The sequence below is a fragment of the Drosophila kikkawai genome, chromosome X (assembly GCF_030179895.1).
Source record: "Drosophila kikkawai strain 14028-0561.14 chromosome X, DkikHiC1v2, whole genome shotgun sequence".
Taxonomy (NCBI): domain Eukaryota; kingdom Metazoa; phylum Arthropoda; class Insecta; order Diptera; family Drosophilidae; genus Drosophila; species Drosophila kikkawai.
In genome coordinates, this window is record NC_091733.1 from 22261322 (window position 1) to 22277685 (window position 16364).

Consider the following 16364-nt stretch of genomic DNA (forward strand, 5'->3'; position numbering starts at 1 on the left):
TCTTGGGAGTGTCCTTTGTTATTTGCGGGTAGTAATTAAGATTTAAATGCCAAATTAAAAGTTAAATACAGCTAAATCGAATCGTCTGTTGATGCTGCAAATAAGGCTAAAATAGGAATGGTAAAGTCCCTATAAATTCCCAAAAAGCGAATTACACATTTGAATTGTGCTCAAATTTATATTTGTTTGCATTTTCGCCTTTTTGTTTCTTTCGTTTATTAATTATAAATACACTTAATAAAAAAAAAACCTAAATAATGTAACGCTTAGATGTTTAAAAGAAAGAAAAATATTTTTGCATATACTCCGCATACGGTTAATGGGGCCAGGCCAGGCCAGGCTCCCGCTGCCTGCTCCAGCCAATCCCCGCCTGGCACTGGCCTTAACGCTTAACGATGATGACACAATGGCAGTACGTATTATGTGATCGATGGCGGCGATGGATTCTTGTCGTCTTCGTCGTCGTCGGCTGCCCGCGCCGACGACTCCGCCGTCGAGGCCTATGGCTATGACTTGTTGTTGTCCGGCCGGAGGAAGAGGAGGCCATCGTGGTGGCTATCCTCATCCTCCAGCTGGTGACTCTTTGTCTCCTCCAGATTCTCGCACTCCTAGCATTTGCGCTTGGGCGTGCGCCGCTTGACACCGCAGTTATCCACCTTCTTGCTACCCTTGGCGATGGCCAGCAGCTTCACTAGCTTCTTGTGCGAGTCACCCACGATCCAGCCGTGCTTCTGGTACGGCTCGTTCTCCTCGAAGTGCTTGCCGGGCGAGGGTGATGCCTCCTCCTCCGGTTCCTCCAGTTCCAGTCGCTCGCCGCCAGTTCCTGTTCCCATTCTGGAGCCAGCATCACCAGGTGCTGCCTCGCTACTTTCGGCTTCCATCCGTCCAAACTCATCATCGCTGGAGCTGCTCCAGTAGTAGAGTTGCTTCTCCGTTGCTGGACGCTTTCTACGTGCCGGCGAAAGGCGGTTTGTCTGCGATCTTCGTTTGGTCTTCAGATTCTTGTTGCTACTGCTGTTGTTGTTGTTGTTGTTGTTCGAGTTGGTGGCCACCGAGCTGCTCCTGGGCTGAGGATGTGGCGGCGGAGGAGCCAGTGGCTGCGCTGGATTGCTGTTGCGACTTGCCTTTGTCCTCTCTCTGGGCGTTCCCTCCATCTCCTGTGGCGCCAGGACAAGTTCAGGCTCTGCTCTGCTCTTGGGCTGTTGCCTGGAGCTACGCGTCCTTGTTGGAGGATCTTGGGTTTCTATAGCCGCTTTACCATGCTCCTCTGGAGGCTGTTGTTCCTCCTCCTCCTCCAGGACTGGCCGCTGCTCCTTAAGCTTTTCATTGCCTCGTTTTTTCCGGGAATTGCTGGTCTTGGTCATCGCCGCTGCGGTGGCTGTTTTGCTCTTGGCCGTGGCTTTGGATTTACCCCTAGCGGAAGGAGGAGGAGGTGGCACTACCTCTGGTGGCGGTGGTGGTGGTGGAGGAGGAGCAGTAGCTGGTTGATTCCGTTGCCTAACCCTTGGCTTGGGCTGCTCCACCTCAGATGACTGCTGCTTCTTGTCATTCGCTCGGTTCTTACGCTTTGGCGTCGCCGCCTGAGGCGTCTGCGGCATCTTTTTGCTGGCTGCCTGTGGTGGAGCCACTGCCTCCGGTTGGGAATTAGCCTCGCTGGTCTTACGCTTGCGCCGCAGCTCCTGTTGCTCCTTTTGCTCGATCAAAGCAATGATGTCTTTGGTGGAGAGGAACTCCTCGTACTCATCGGAGCTCCAGGTCTCCACCAGCTTCTTGGGCCGATTGGTGGCACAGCGGCGCTTGGACTTGCGCTGGCCTTCGTCGATTAGCTGCTCGATCTCCTCATGGCTCATGCCCAACTCCGATTGAAGCTTGGTAAGATCCTTGCGCGGCTTGCGAGTGGAGGAGCTGGAAGATCCAGAGGCTGTACTGGCTGTGGGCGTGGGAGGAGGCGGCGCTGACTTGGTGGCCTTCTTCCCAGCAGCCATTGACTTGGTTTTTCTGCCCGGAGGCAGAGCACTGGGAGCCGGCATGGCCGCTGGGGCTGCTGGAGCGGCCGGTGCAGCCATGGGCTCCACCTGGTGATGATGGTGATGATGATGATGGTGATGATGGTGCTGCTGCTGCTGTTGTGGATGATGCCTTGCCCAGCTGTCGTGGACCTGTGCTGGCGGTGCCTCCACATCCGTCACCTTGGCTGCTAGTCCTCCTCCGCCTCCTCCTCCTCCGCCACCGCGCAACTCATCAAAAATCTGATCCAGATTGGCCTGATTCTTGGACAGCGGCGCCTTGTTCTTGACCAAACCGGGCACCACAACCACATTGGGCCCCGGCAGCATGCCCGCCGAGGCAGCCACCACTGCTGAGGCCTTGGCGCTGCTGGCATGCTTGAAGATGCGACCCATTATCAGGGATTTGTTCTCAAAGGTCTTGGCGGTGGCCCGACTAGAGCTACTGCTGCTGCTCCCACCACTCCTGCTATGGTCAGCCGACGAGGAGGATGAAGACGATGAGCTGGATGTGGATACGGCACGATTACCGCTACTCCCAGCCGGCAGAACCCCTCGCCCCGCCTCTACACCAACTCTGAGCGGCTCTGGCTCCGGCTCCGGTTCCGGTTCCACATCGCCATCACAGCTCAGGGTGCCAAAATCATAGTCATCGCGATCCGAGTAGCTGGCCGTCGAGACACTGTTGTTGTCCTGCTCCTGCAGCAGATTCACGCACGTCTTGGGCTTCTGGAAAGTTATGGGCGCCTTCTCCTCCAGCCCAATGTTCTTGAACGGCCGATCTGGTATGATGATACGTCCAGAGACAGGCGGCAAGGTGGCCGAACTGGCCACACCCGCCGCCGCCTTGATGATCGAGGCGTGCATGATCGTCTTCGAGGACGTGGAGCTTTGCTGCTGCTGATGTTCCGGCATTGCCAGGGGCGTTGGCGTCACTGTGGGCGTCGGTGTCTGTTGCAGGGCAGGAGGAGGTGCTGTTAGCAATGCCGGAGGAGGTGCCACCACCGCCGCTGGTGTGGGTGGCAGGTGGGGCAAGAAGTCACCGCCTGGCTTCTCACTCCCCAAAGCAATGTCCGCCAACTCGGTGAGCTTGCACACCCCGCGGCCGGACTTGGCCAACTCCAGCATGTCCAGCTGCAGGTTCACATTCTCGTAGCCCTTCATGGCGGCCTTCGTCTTGAAGCGGGACGTGGTGGTGGTGGCCGAGAACTGTGACACCGCCGAGTAGCTGGGCGAGAGCCGGTTGTGATTGCTGTCAAAAGGAAAGAGAGAGAGAGAGAGCAAAAAAATAACCAAGGTGAGTTGGTATCTCAGAGGTTAATCCTTGCCAGACGACTTACGTGGGTGTGGTGGTGGGCGTGACGGCGGGCGGGTTGCGGAACAGCTGTTGGATCACCGGCTGATGGCAGACAGCGGGCACTGGCGGAGCTGGCGGTGGATGAGGGACTGCTGCCGGCAGTGGTGGTGGCGATGGCGATGGCGAAGCTGGCGGTGGTAGCGATGCGGAACGTGAATGCGATGGCGAGGGTGAGGCCGGTGGCGGTGGCAGGGAACGCGTAGGAGATCGCGAAGGCGATGGCGAGGGCGAGGCTGGAGGCGGTGGCGGCTGCTTTCGACCGGCACTCACAATCACAGAGGTTCCAGTGCCATGCTGCTGGCGCGGTGTCTCGGCGCTCTTGAGGATGTTGCAGCACTCGTAGAAGAGACGCTCGTCGGGATTGAGATTGAGCCGGGCGGCGGAGGGAGCTGTGCTGGGGCTGTGCTGGTTGTCGTGCAGCCGGAGACTGGCCTCGGTGATCACATGATGCACCTGGTCCGGATCTGGGACTCTCTGCTCCCGCTGCTGCTCCTGCTGCTGCTGCTCTCTCTCCTGCTCCCGCTGTAACTCCCTTTCCTGCTGGGCCAGCTGCGAGGTTACCATCAGCACCGAGGCTCTCATTTGCTGCGGCGCTGCTGCAGCTGCTGGTGGCGGCTGCTCCTTGAGCATCCCTAGGTCCTCCTCCTCCGCCCGCTGCCTGTCCCGTTCCTTGTCCTGATCCTGCTCCAAGCTATCTGGCTCCTGCGGACTCGAGGGCGCCGTCTGGGACTGCAGATACTCCTGGGCGGACACCTTGGACACATGGGCTAGGGTCATGTTGTGCTTGGACAACGAGGTGGCCGAGAAGAAGCTCTTGCCGCAGAGCTTGCAACCATACTTCTCCGCATCCAGTTCGCTACGCTGCGTCCGCTTCTTGGGACGCCGTGTAAATAGGACGCTCCGTCGACGCCTGCGCCGCCGCCCGCGTCCACCGCGTCCCAGATCCTGCGAGTAACTGGTATACACGCTCATCTCATCGTCCAGGTCCATGTCCATTACCTCCGTGTTGGTATTATCGTCGCACATGGAGCCAAAGTTCGAGTGCTCGTCGTTTAGATTGGGGGCACTGCGGACGCTCATGGAGGTGGGCGGGCGGTAGTACTTGTCATGGTCCTGATCCTGATCCTCGCCATCAAACTCGTCGTGGGCAAACTCAAAGTCCTCATTGGTGGTGGCCGACATGATCTTCTCGTTGACATTCTTGGCTATCTCCGTGAGGTAGTTGTCCTCCTCCTCGGGATTATCGCCCGAGGCTGGCGGCACCGCTGGCTGCGTCACCTTGGACATATCCTTGCCGCCGCCAGTGCTGTCCGCCGGCAGTTCCTTGTGGATGTTCTTATTGAGACGCGGATCGCGACTGAAGGTGGCCGCCTGAGGGATCTTATCCTGCTTGTCCTGCTGCTTACCCGGCGTCCTCTGCGACTGCTGCTTCTCCTGCTGTTGCTGCTGCTGCTGTTCCCTGGCCACGGCGCTGCTGAGGATGCTGGGTCTTAAGATGGAGCTTACCGCCGGCTGTGTGGTGATCACCGCCGCCATTGGCTGGGCTGCATCTTTGGCCTCTCGGGCCTCCTTGGCCAGCAGCTGCTTCTCAATGCCAATGGAGAAGGATTCCAGTGAGGACTTGAGCAGGCTTATGTTCTCATTGGTGGCCTTGCCACCACTGGCAGAACCATTGCCCGCTCCCGCCCCCTTGCCCCGACGATAGTAGCAGCTCTGGCGGCGCTTGGGCCTGCCACGCACTGGTGGATTCAAAGGGGTCTCCGCCACCGTAGTGGCCTCACTCTTGGCCAGCTTGGCGGCAGCCGCTGCCGCCGCAGGACCTAGAGCCGCATTACGCTTGGTGCTGGACATTAGCAGCATGCCAGTGAGCAGCAGATCCTCGCTCTTCTCGTACGCAAGATTCTCCAGCTTCTTGAGATTGTCCCGGCGGGCATTGTCGATCTTGAAGCTCTCCAGCAGCTGATCAGCCACAATGGCCGCCAGTTCGTTTTTCCTTCGCCGGCGCTGCTTCTTCTTGGCGGGCAGCAGGCCAGTGTCCACCTCCTCCTCCTTGGCTGGGGGCAGCTGCTCCTCTGTGCCTCCTGGCATCGTGGTTGTTGTGGTTGGCATTGGCTGCTCCGACTGGGCCAGGCTGTGAAAACCGGACGAGGTATTGTTGTTCAGATTGCTGCTGTGCTCCTCCATCAACGATGAGCTGCAGTTGGTAGTCTCCGGCGGCGGTGTGGCATGACGCGGAGCCAGCAGCGGCTGAGCGGGCGCCACGGAGATGACAGAGACGGGAACGGGAACGGGCACAGGCTCCTCCTGTTCCTCCTCCTGCTGAGAAAGCTCCTGCTCTGCCTCTGGCCTTGGTTCTGTTTCCGGCTTTGGCTCAGGCAGAACTGGAGTGGGCTCAGCCAGCAGCTTCTTCTCCATCCTGGCTTCCTTGAGGCCCGTTTCGGGCAAACCTGGAACTGGAGCCGGCACTGGCAGTGCCAAGGCATCCTCCAGCATCTGAGACACTTCCCGTCTCGCCTCGCCATTCACTGGTAAGGCCAGCAACGGCGCCGACGAAGGAGTCACCTCATCCAGGGCCAGCAAGGCGGCACGACAATCGATGGTCCGCGAGCGCATGGAACGCTTCTTGGGCGTTAGATTCTTGACGGGAACAGGTACAGGTACAGGGACTGGCACAGGCAAAGGCAAAGGCTGCTGAGCGGAAGCCACAACTGGCTGAGAAGCTGCAGGTGGAATCGTCCTGGCTGTCGCAGTGGCTGGAGCAAACAAAAAACCAGGAGTTGCCGGCAAAGGCAGAATGCAATTGCCCGACTTGGGGGGCATGGCTTCCTCCAGCTTCTTCAGCTTCTCTTTGTCCCGTTCCTTTTCTTTTTCCGTTTCCGCCTCGTCCTCGTCATCGGGCAGGCTCGCTTGCACGGCCATGATCACCGAATTAATGGCATCATCAATATGATTGTTAACCACATCATCCATCCGCGGACACGCCTTGGCCTGGCCCTTGCCATGGTCCTTCTTGGAGCCACCAGATGAGCCGCCATTATCCTGCTGCAAGCGCTTCTTGCTGCCCGAACCCTTGACTTGGCTGAGCACCAAGGTAGATGCTGCTGCGACAGCCACTGCCCCAACGGGAGGCGGAATGTTTGAGGCCACCACCACGCCGGGATTGTTGGGATTCCGCACCTGCGGTATCTTGAGCAGATCCAGATTCGAGTAATACTGCGAGGCCAGGGGAGCAGGTAGGCCACCCATCGGCAGCTGTCCAGGAAGGGCTACCGGCACAGGAACGGGCATACCTTGCTGAGGTACTTGCTGTGGCTGAGCTCCTGCTCTGGTTCCTCCAGCCACCAGCGGCAGTGGCAGTGGTAGTGGTAGTGATGGCATGGCCACCACTGACACCTCTGGCTGCATCCTCGGCGCTGGCGCTGGCGAAGACTTTCTCGACGATTTCTTTGATAAATCCAGCGGCTCCATATCCATGTCAGAGCTTAGCAGGTTGCGTGCCTCAAAGCCACAGATCGTCTGCCGCCTGGCAGGTATTCCTCCGGCACGATGATGATGCGGCTGCAAGCCAACGAGTCCCGGATCCCCTGTTGTCCCGCTTATTAGCGGCTTCTGTAGCACTCCGCGCTGGCTGGTGAGATTGAGCGGCTGCTGGGGGTCCAGCACAAACATGGTGGAGGAGGGTGGTGGTGGTTGAGATTGAGGCTGAGGCTGAGGTTGCGGCTGAAGCTGCGGCATATACAGAGGCAGCTTGGACATCATCTTGACGTTCAAGGGTAGGGGCAGGTTAGCATTAGCTGGAGCTGGCATAGCCTGGAGTCCCAATGGGACTGCCACGAGTGCGGGCGGCGGCACAGGATTAGGAACAGGCACGGGCAGCACCTGCTGCTGCTGGTCCACGGGAGGATACTGCTTGAGAGCGGCCAGCGACGGCGGTTTCGTTGGTGGTGCAGCAGTCATTTGCTTGGCCGCCGCCTTGGTGGGCGTACGCCTCGGTGGCGGTGGAGCTGGTGCCGTAATGGGCGGTTGAACAGGAGCTGCAACTGGAACTGGAACTGGTGCCGGAGGAGTGCTGAGAATTGGAAGTGGAAGGACTCCTGCAGCAACGGTTGCGGGAACAGTGGTAACTAGGGCGGGGGGCAGAACCACAGGCGAGGGTGTAAGCGGCATCACTGCTTCTGTTAGCTTCTGCTCCTGCTCCAGCACAGCCTCCGTTGGAGCATCCACTTTGATTATTCGCCTCGACACTGCTTTGCGTTTGGGCGTCTTGGCCAGCAGTGGTTCCTTCTCCTTCTCCATATTCTTTTCCAAAGCAACCGGTGGCTCCGGCTGCTGCTTCTCCATCTTCTCGAGCTTCTCCTTGTCCAGATTTTCCCTTTCCGCTTTTTCCTTCTCCACTTTGTCCTTCTCCTTCTCCAGCGGAGGCGGCGCTGTCTTGAGTTTCTCCTCCAGCTTGCCGGTAAGCATGGCTATGCAGTCGCTGATCCTCTTGCTACGCTTCACATTCGTTGAGTTGGGAGTCCTGGCCGAGAATGGCGGCGCAATAGCGGCAGCTGGCGGGGATTTGGTGGCCGGAGCCGGGGTTGTGGGCGGTGTGGGCATCAGCTGTTTGCTGCTAGACTCCGACTCCTGAGCAACTGCCTCCGAAAGTGGTGGCAGGGAGCTCGGAAGTGCCAGGGGCAGCTCCAAGCTTAGCGTAGGCTTTTCCTCAGCGGGAGATCGTGACTTGGCAGTGACTGTGGTTGGGGAGTTGGGAGCCTGCTCCGGCAAGGCCTCCGTTTGTGCTGCAGCGGGGGTCGTTTCTGGCGGGGATTTGACCAGGTCTAACTTGGCTTTTTTCTGCTGTAGCTGCTGCTGTTGCTTCTGTTTGCGGCGGCTGCGCTGCTGCTGTGCTACCACAGCGGCGGCCGAGGAGGCTGTGGCCACCACCGAGGAGCGCGAGCGAGAACGCGTATTGCGCAACAAATGCTGATTGTAGATCCTCTTGGTGCTGCTGCTGCGCTGCTGCTTGGACTTCGACTTCGACTTGGACTTGACCATGGACTTGGCCTTGTTCTTGGCCTTGCGCTTGGCCTTGTTGTCCACGGGAAAGATCTTCTTGCAGACACGCTTGGCGGGCAGGTTCTCCAGCATCTTGCGTATGGACTCCGCTGCGGATGAAAATTGGGGAATCATTATGGGACTCACTGGGGGTCTAAATTTGTGGGACTCACCATCGCTGGGCCTTTGGCGTGGCGAGCTCTTTAGCTTGGAGGAACTGCAGCCGCTCTCCTCACCCTCGCCCTCAACCTCCACCTCGTGCTCGCCTTCGTTCTCTGCCTCCCCCTCCAGCTTCTCCTTTTTGCGGATTGAGAGCTGTTTGTGCGGCTTCTTGGAGAAGGCGCGACGCTTCTTGGTGCCGCAATAATAGCGATACTTGCGCTTCTTGGCCAGCGACCACACATAGTCGCCGGAGCAGTCCAGCATGTGGCGATAGAGATCCATGAGGCCGCTGCATTTGCGTCCGCACTTGGTGCAGCTGGAGGGAGCGGACGAGGACGAAGTAATAGTCGTCGATGAGGAGGAGGTGCACAAGGTGGACAAGGACATCGAGGTGGAGGCGGTGGACATCAGCGTCGATGACGAGCTGGGCGAGCAGGATGACGATGATGCCGAAGAGGCTGTGCCCGAGGAGCCAGAGGCCGGCGACGGTTGCTGCTGCTCCAAGCCCAACAGCGGCGTTGGTGTGGACACCTCGTATGAGGAGCGAGAGGAGGCGGATGACCTGGTCTCCTCCTCAGGCTGAACGCGATGCTCTTGCTCTTGTTTGGGCTGATGCACAAGGGGCACAAGGGCACCAACCGGTGGACAATTGCTGGCGCTGGCGAAGCGACCAAGTGCTCGCTTGGGTATGAAGAGGTGACGCAGCAGGTTGCCGGCCAGCAGCTCCCGGCCCACCACCTCGTAGTGGGTCGCATAGATGTGCGAGTGACGGAAGGTCTTGTGCTCCTCCAGCGACTTGCGCTGGTCAAACTTGGCCCCACAGCAGATGCATAGGTAGAGCCGGGGTCGGGCCCACTCACCGCTAAGGACAAGGGTTCCTCGCCTAGGGTTCCGAAGCCTAAGCCGTTCCCGTTCCCGCTCTAGATCACGCTCTCTGCCCCGTTCCGGATCGGATATTCGCGGCTGAAGCTGCAGCAGCGAGAGAAAACTCTCGTCGGCGAAACTCTGTCCCAAGGCCAGATCGTCGTCCGTTCTGTGACCATCAAGGCCTAGCTCCTCGTCGCCATCATCGTTCTCGCACTTGATGACCGCCTGCTCGTTCTGCTCCAGAATAATGTGCGGCAACAGGCGATGGTCGAGTATAAGATTTAGCTGCTCCAGAAGGTGGCGCTGCTCCTGATTCTGTTGCTCCACCTCCAGCGAGAGCGAGAGATCGTGCTTCTGGCGCATCGTCAGCTGCGTCCACATATCCAGCTTGGAGAGATCGCGCAAGCCAAGACCCAAACTGGGCTGCTTCAGCTTCTTCACCAGCCTTCCGCCCTCGTTGATCAGGGTGAACTTCTTCACATAGTCCCACTTCCACTTCCAGCTGTGCTTCGTGTGCGGTCTCCGTCGGAACTTGGCCAACGGCAGGAGCTCGCCGGTGCCGCCAAACTGCTCCGAGGTGAGCAGCGTGGGATAAGAGGCGCCGCCGGTAGACAGCTGGCTGGGACCATGCAGCATGATCAGCTCCGGTCTCTGGCCAGTGGCCTGTGTTGTTCCAGTTGCAGCTGCTGAGGTGAGTAGCCTACCATCCAGGTGATTCTGTAGGTTGTGGCGCACATTAAATACCACATCCTTGTAGAAGTTATCATCAAACACGGAACTGGAGGCGGCGGTGGCGGCGGCGGAGGAAGCGGCTGCAGCGGAGGAGGAGGCGGTGGTGGTTATGCAAGCTGAGCTAACTGGCAGCCGGAACACTGCATCCGGATTGACTGGGTCCTGCAACTGATTGCCACTCGATCCTGGCTGCTGTTGCCTTTGGGCCGCCGTCCGGCTGCTGCTCCGCGACTTGTGGCTTGTGGGCGTGGCCAAAGGCGACGGCGGCTCCTCCTCCTTGCGCTGACTACGATTTCGATGGCTGGGCAACCGGTTCTGGGTGAGGCCCAAGCGAAATAGAACCGGCTCATCTGCGCCCATTAATCCGGGCTTGGAGGCGGCGGCGGCCACAGCTTCCTCCGGCCGCTGCAGCGAGGGATGCTGCTGCCGCTGGTGCCCCGCCAACTGATCAGCGTCCGGGAAACGCAATCGACACTGCCGGCAGCCAAAGTACTTGTCCGTATGCTGCTCGCTCAAATGCTGGAACAGTTGCTCCAAATGCTTGGCCGGCAGACATATCTGCGATGGTGGCATGGCCTGGTGTCGCTTGGCGGTTTGCTGGCCGCATAAATGGCAACCGGGAAAACCGACGGCGGGCTGGGCATTGGAGCTGGTGGAGCGACCGCTGCATCGTCGCTCCTGACGCTCCGTATGGAACTTGTCCACATGCTTGGCCTGCAGCTTGCCGGAGGTGAACTTTCTATCACAGTACAAACACAGAACCTTGGAGTGGCCCGCTGCGCTGAGGGCGGCGGCTTCCTCGCGCTCCCGTTCCCGTTCGCGTTCCCGCTCTTCTGTTAGCTGCTGCAGCTTCTCCATGAGCCGAGGCAGCCGTTCCAGGGGCAGGCTACAGATCAGCGATAGAGGTGGCTCCTGGTATTGCTGCGATGAGTTCTGATCCTCGGCCGGGCACTCTTTCTTTGCAAGCTGCACCTGATCCTGCTCCGTCGACGTTGTCACCTCTTCCTGTCGTGGCTGACGCTTTTTGCGGGGTGTGGGGGGAACGGGAACGGGTGTGGTTGCAACGGGAGTAGGTGTTGCCATGGTCGTTGCTGGTCCAATTGGATTCTTGCCGTTGACCTGCTGCTGTTCCTCCGAGAGCTTGAAGCCACGGCGCAGGCCGAAGCGCCCCATGGTCTTCATGTGGAGGCGGCGGCCAGTGGGTCAATCGGTTCGTTGCACAAGTTCTACTACGTCCTAAGCTTCTCTGCTTTATGTTGTGGGTCCTGCGTCCTGTTCCTGCAACCGAGCAAAAGGACCAAATTAAAGGCAACACATATACATATATGTATGTAATATGTACATATTCTTTTTTCGCTTTTCTTTTTGTTGACAAATAGAAGAGCAAGAAGAAGAACATGGAAGAAGAGAAAGAAGAAGCAGAAGCAGCGAAAAAAAACAAAAACTACTCTCACACACACACGAACATGCACATACAGAGAGAAAAAACTCTGGCAGAGTTTGTGCACACACAAAAACACATACACGCGAGCGACACAAACACACACACACACCTGCCTTTTTGGCTCAATAGGAAATTATACAATAAACATTTTCGACTGCTGCTCTTTTATCTGTTATCTTTGTTTTATCGTTTGTTGTTGTTATTGTTGCTGCGCCGCTGCTAACGCAGTCGTTGCTGTTGTTTTTGTTGTTTGTGTTGAGTGATATTTCACACGGCATTGCACTTTTTACCCCGTTTCGCTTTGCTTGGCTTTTTCGCTTGGCGCAGCACCACACTCTGAGAAAATCACCCGCACTGCACTCAGTTTTCTGTGTCGTGTGGTTGTTGTGGAGTATTGCACTTTTCTGGGGCGGAAAGGAGTCGTCCGCCTGGGCCAGCGCTCCGCTCCGGATGCGTTCACCGTCAACGGGTCGCACGCGAAAAACCGCACAGCATTTCTAATTCATTTTATTTACTATGCGCGTATTATTTTTTCCACCCTAACAACTGCGTTAGGAGGTATCTAACGTTTAGCCCAAATCGATGCGTGCGTGCGGTGCGGCAGGGGGCGGGGGCGACGGGGGGCAGTGTGCCCAGCGGAGCGGCACCAGAAAATACCACCAAGGGCTGCTGGCCACCAGTTTATCTGTTTGGAAGTTTGTTCTCAGAATTGGAGCAATCAAATGAGAATGGAGACACCTAATTAGCAAAACCAATTACAACCATTAAAAACATTATAATAAACCAGAAACGGACTCAAGTAATATTCCAATTGGATGTGTGAGATATAAGATATACTCCAATTGGCGCTGCACATATTTCCCCGAAATGTTAAGTGTGTACACACTTGTGGTGTGACGAGTGTGACCAGTTACTCGTTTCGATAGTGCAAGCATCGATATCACCTTGTTACATCGATAACAACACCGCAGTTCTTGTTTTTGACGAGTCATTTCTTGTTACCGCCGCAAATTATAACAAAAAGAACACATTTTCACTGCTAGAGGAAAAGGATGCCGTACAACATGGACATATTGATGCCGGAGAAGGTACGTGGCCTTGGTTGGCAGCGCCTAGACTCGGTTATATCGCGTAATTCTCTCTTTGCAGCAGGACGAGCTGGCCGACCAGAAACTAAAGGATGCCCACAGTTCCCTGGACGAACTGGACATCGACGATCTCTACGTGCGCTACAAGGTAAGGAAGCTAAGCAAATTTCACTCCCACAAGAGCTAACGCAAGGGAAATCTGTCCAAACAGAAACTGCAAAAGACGCTCGAGTTCATCGAAGTGCAGGAGGAGTACATCAAGGATGAGCAGCGCAACCTGAAGAAGGAGTACCTGCACGCCCAGGAGGAGGTTAAGCGCATCCAGTCTGTGCCGCTGGTGATCGGCCAGTTCCTGGAGGCCGTCGACCAGAATACGGGCATTGTGGGCTCCACCACTGGATCCAACTACTATGTGCGCATCTTGTCCACCATCGATCGCGAGCTGCTGAAGCCCTCGGCCTCGGTGGCCCTACACAAGCACAGCAACGCCCTGGTGGACGTACTTCCGCCGGAGGCGGACAGCTCCATCTCGATGCTGCAGCCGGACGAGAAGCCAGACGTTAGCTACGCCGATATCGGTGGCATGGACATGCAGAAGCAGGAGATACGCGAGGCAGTAGAGTTGCCGCTGACCCACTTTGAGCTGTACAAGCAGATCGGTATTGATCCGCCGCGCGGCGTCCTCATGTACGGCCCGCCCGGTTGCGGCAAGACGATGCTGGCCAAGGCTGTGGCCCATCACACCACCGCCTCATTTATCCGGGTCGTGGGCTCCGAGTTTGTGCAAAAATACCTCGGCGAGGGTCCTCGCATGGTGCGCGATGTGTTCCGCCTGGCCAAGGAGAACGCACCGGCCATTATCTTCATAGACGAGATCGACGCCATTGCCACCAAGCGTTTCGATGCGCAGACGGGCGCCGATCGCGAGGTGCAGCGCATCCTGCTCGAGCTGCTTAACCAGATGGATGGCTTCGATCAGACCACGAATGTCAAGGTGATAATGGCCACGAACAGGGCGGACACACTGGATCCCGCTCTGCTGCGTCCCGGACGTTTGGATCGTAAGATTGAATTCCCGCTGCCCGATCGCCGACAGAAGCGTTTGGTCTTCTCCACCATTACGTCCAAGATGAACCTTAGCGAGGATGTGGATCTTGAGGAGTTTGTGGCGCGGCCAGACAAGATCTCTGGCGCTGATATCAATGCCATTTGCCAGGAGGCGGGCATGCATGCGGTGCGCGAGAATCGTTACATTGTGCTGGCCAAGGACTTTGAGAAGGGCTACAAGAACAACATCAAGAAGGACGAGCAGGAGCACGAGTTCTACAAATAGATTAAGCCAACATTGTCCCCCCCAATACATATATCTCCTCTTCCTCTCGCCCCTCGTTTGTACGCCGCCTGCGGTTATACCATTAATAAAAGTAACTAACTCGTATCCCTGTCCAGTTTCAAACCATGGCGATTATCCAACAAACAAAATAGTCACAAGCAATATATTTGATTCGGTGTCAAAGGTAGATTTAAAAAAGAAAAAAAAAAATAAACAAGGATGCAGCTACTTCATCAGCGAGTTGACCACGGCATTCACATTGATGGCCTTGAGGTCGGCGTATGTCTGACCAGTGCCCACGAACACGATTGGCTGGCCGGTGATGTAGGTCATGGAGATGGCGGCGCCCACCTTGTCGTCGATGGTATCGAACTTGGTCAGCACGATGCCGTCAATGATGTGCGGGTTCTCGTTGGAGGAGAAGTCGGCCAGCGACTGATTGAACTTGACCAGCTGATCGACGGCCTCATTGCCAACCAACGCCTCGCCCACGAAGAGCACCAGATCGGGATTGTTCACCTTGATCAGCTTGGACAAGGAACGCATCAGAGGCTCATTGTCCTGCATGCGGCCGGCGGTGTCCACCAGCACCACATCCACTCGGGTATCATTAGCGAACTTGATGGCCTCCATGGCTATGCCAGCGGCATCCTTGCCATAACCCTTCTCGTACAGCTGGACCATGGTGCGTCCATCATGCTTGGCCGCTGGATGCAGGGCATTCAAATGGCGGGTATGGGTGCGCAGTTGCTCAACGGCACCGGCTCGGAACGTATCGCAGGCGGCGATCAGGACATTGAAGTCGTTCTCGATCAGCCAGAAGCAGATCTTGGCCAGATTGGTGGACTTGCCCACACCATTGACGCCGCAGAAGATGATAGTGTAGGGACGGCCATTGCGCTTCGATTCCAAGGCGTCGCGTATGATGTCAATGCGCCGCTTTGGAGAGAGAATCCGTACCAGAGACTGTGTCAGCGCCTCCTTCACCTGACTGGCAATGCTGTCGAAGGTACCCATCTGCTTGCCCTCCAAACTGGTGGCCACCGAGTCGCACAGCTTGCCCGCAATCTCAGAGGCCACGTTCTTCGATATCAAATGGTCCCGCATCTTCTCCAGCGCCGGCTGCAAGTCAGCCAGTGACATAGTCTTGGCGCCCACGATGCCCTTGAAGTAGGAGAGCAGACCACCGCCGCCGCCGCTGCGTTTGTTCGTCTTTGACTGCACCAACTCCTCCTCAGCGTCCTCGTTGCCACTGGACTCCGCCTCGTCCTCGCTCTCCACATCCAAATCGGGGATTACGCCCTGCATCGTCCCCACCAGCTGCTCCCAAAGAATATAAATTAATTTATTGCTGATATGCAACTGGGCTATCGCCTCTACCCACCTCACTGTTGATGTTCTGGTACTGTACATCCTCGGGAGCGTCCTTGGAGCGATCCAGCAGCACGGCATCCTTGGAGTTGCCTCCCAGATCCCAGACGCGCGGCTTCTTGCCCGCCTTTTCAGAGGCAGCCGCCTTGGTGGGCTTTGTATCGATGGGCGAGGTCTTCTTGGAGCTCCCCAGTTTCTCGCGCATTTTGCGACGGCTCTCCGCGATGATGTCCTGCTTTGACTGCGGCGACGACGACGATGGGTACGTCGTGGACGGTGGCGGCGGGCTCTCCTGGATATTTACACGCTTCTCGGCGGTCTTTTTGTCATCTTGCAGCATCGAGGCAACGGTCTTCTTGGACTTTTGTGACTCGTTAAAGGAACGCATCGCCTTTGGGGCCTTCACCTGCTTGGCGGACGCCTGCTCGGCGGCGCTTAGAACGCGTCGGTACTCGCGATCGAAGTCGTACTCCTCGCCCAGACGCTCCGCGGACGTTATGCTGCCGAATTTCTCCTTGAAGGCCAGCTGCATGTCCGCCAAGAAGCCATCCAAATAGGTGAGCTTGATTACCTTCTGGAAGACAGCCGCATAGACCAAATCCAGCTCATTGTCCAGCTTGAACTGCACGGCCAGGTGGTCCTCCTCAAAGTACTTGGCCTCCGTGTTGCGCTCCTGCCACCACAAAGACAGCAATTTACAGTTTACAGTGGCATTCGGCCAGGAAAGAGACTTACCTCCAGGATGACGCCACGTATCAGGCTGTTGATGCAGGAGGCGAAGCTGCTACTGGAGGCGTTCGAGTTCCACAGCACGACGCCGCCCTTCGTGAATATCACCACAAAGTCCAACATTTTAGCTACCGATCCACCAATACGACTCAATGTTTCCACGCTCTAGCATTGCACGGCGAAAGCAAAAGCAAAAGCGTTCCACGTCACTTGCCGGCCAGTGTGACCGCAGCGGAGC

At 57.1% G+C, this 16364-nt stretch overlaps 3 protein-coding genes across 6 annotated transcripts; 1 reads left to right on the forward strand and 2 right to left on the reverse strand.

Annotated features, from left to right (window-relative positions):
- Positions 1–158: 158 nt before the first annotated feature.
- LOC108084468 (uncharacterized) lies at positions 159–12233 on the reverse strand. Of its 3 annotated transcripts, none has more exons than XM_017180681.3 (4): positions 11896–12233; positions 8574–11439; positions 3347–8510; positions 159–3258 (listed from the first exon to the last, which is right to left on the reverse strand). In XM_017180681.3, the coding sequence occupies exons 2-4, from the start codon at positions 11341–11343 to the stop codon at positions 609–611; spliced, it is 10584 nt and encodes a 3527-aa protein (XP_017036170.1). In that variant the 5' UTR covers positions 11344–11439; positions 11896–12233; the 3' UTR covers positions 159–608. The 3 variants fall into 3 exon arrangements, with proteins under 3 accessions (XP_017036170.1, XP_070144452.1, XP_017036171.1); XM_070288351.1 differs by having other exon boundaries at positions 11719–12233; XM_017180682.3 differs by having other exon boundaries at positions 11715–12233.
- Positions 12234–12534: 301 nt separating this feature from the next.
- Rpt3 (26S proteasome regulatory subunit Rpt3) lies at positions 12535–14131 on the forward strand. 2 transcript variants are annotated; one of them, XM_017180721.2, is made up of 3 exons: positions 12535–12693; positions 12755–12841; positions 12905–14131. In XM_017180721.2, exons 1-3 carry the CDS (start codon positions 12658–12660, stop codon positions 14024–14026), a joined length of 1245 nt encoding a protein of 414 aa, XP_017036210.1. In that variant the 5' UTR covers positions 12535–12657; the 3' UTR covers positions 14027–14131. The 2 variants fall into 2 exon arrangements, with proteins under 2 accessions (XP_017036210.1, XP_017036211.1); XM_017180722.3 differs by having other exon boundaries at positions 12547–12693; positions 12758–12841.
- A 27-nt stretch (positions 14132–14158) lies between these two features.
- SrpRalpha (signal recognition particle receptor alpha) lies at positions 14159–16341 on the reverse strand. The gene is made up of 3 exons (XM_017180720.3): positions 16133–16341; positions 15411–16070; positions 14159–15346 (listed from the first exon to the last, which is right to left on the reverse strand). The coding sequence occupies exons 1-3, from the start codon at positions 16247–16249 to the stop codon at positions 14252–14254; spliced, it is 1872 nt and encodes a 623-aa protein (XP_017036209.1). The 5' UTR covers positions 16250–16341; the 3' UTR covers positions 14159–14251.
- Between the last annotated feature and the right edge of the window lie 23 nt (positions 16342–16364).

Coding starts and splice junctions, on each gene's coding strand:
- LOC108084468 (XM_017180681.3), bottom strand. CDS start 11,343: ATGAAGACCATGGGGCGCTTCGGCCTGCGCCGTGGCTTCAAGCTCTCG. Junction 8,511..8,573: donor ACGCCAAAGGCCCAGCGATG/GTGAGTCCCACA, acceptor TTTCATCCGCAG/CGGAGTCCATACGCAAGATG. Junction 3,259..3,346: donor ACGCCCACCACCACACCCAC/GTAAGTCGTCTG, acceptor TCCTTTTGACAG/CAATCACAACCGGCTCTCGC.
- Rpt3 (XM_017180721.2), top strand. CDS start 12,658: ATGCCGTACAACATGGACATATTGATGCCGGAGAAG. Junction 12,694..12,754: donor ACATATTGATGCCGGAGAAG/GTACGTGGCCTT, acceptor CTCTCTTTGCAG/CAGGACGAGCTGGCCGACCA. Junction 12,842..12,904: donor ATCTCTACGTGCGCTACAAG/GTAAGGAAGCTA, acceptor CTGTCCAAACAG/AAACTGCAAAAGACGCTCGA.
- SrpRalpha (XM_017180720.3), bottom strand. CDS start 16,249: ATGTTGGACTTTGTGGTGATATTCACGAAGGGCGGCGTCGTGCTGTGG. Junction 16,071..16,132: donor TACGTGGCGTCATCCTGGAG/GTAAGTCTCTTT, acceptor TTGTGGTGGCAG/GAGCGCAACACGGAGGCCAA. Junction 15,347..15,410: donor ACCAGAACATCAACAGTGAG/GTGGGTAGAGGC, acceptor CTTTGGGAGCAG/CTGGTGGGGACGATGCAGGG.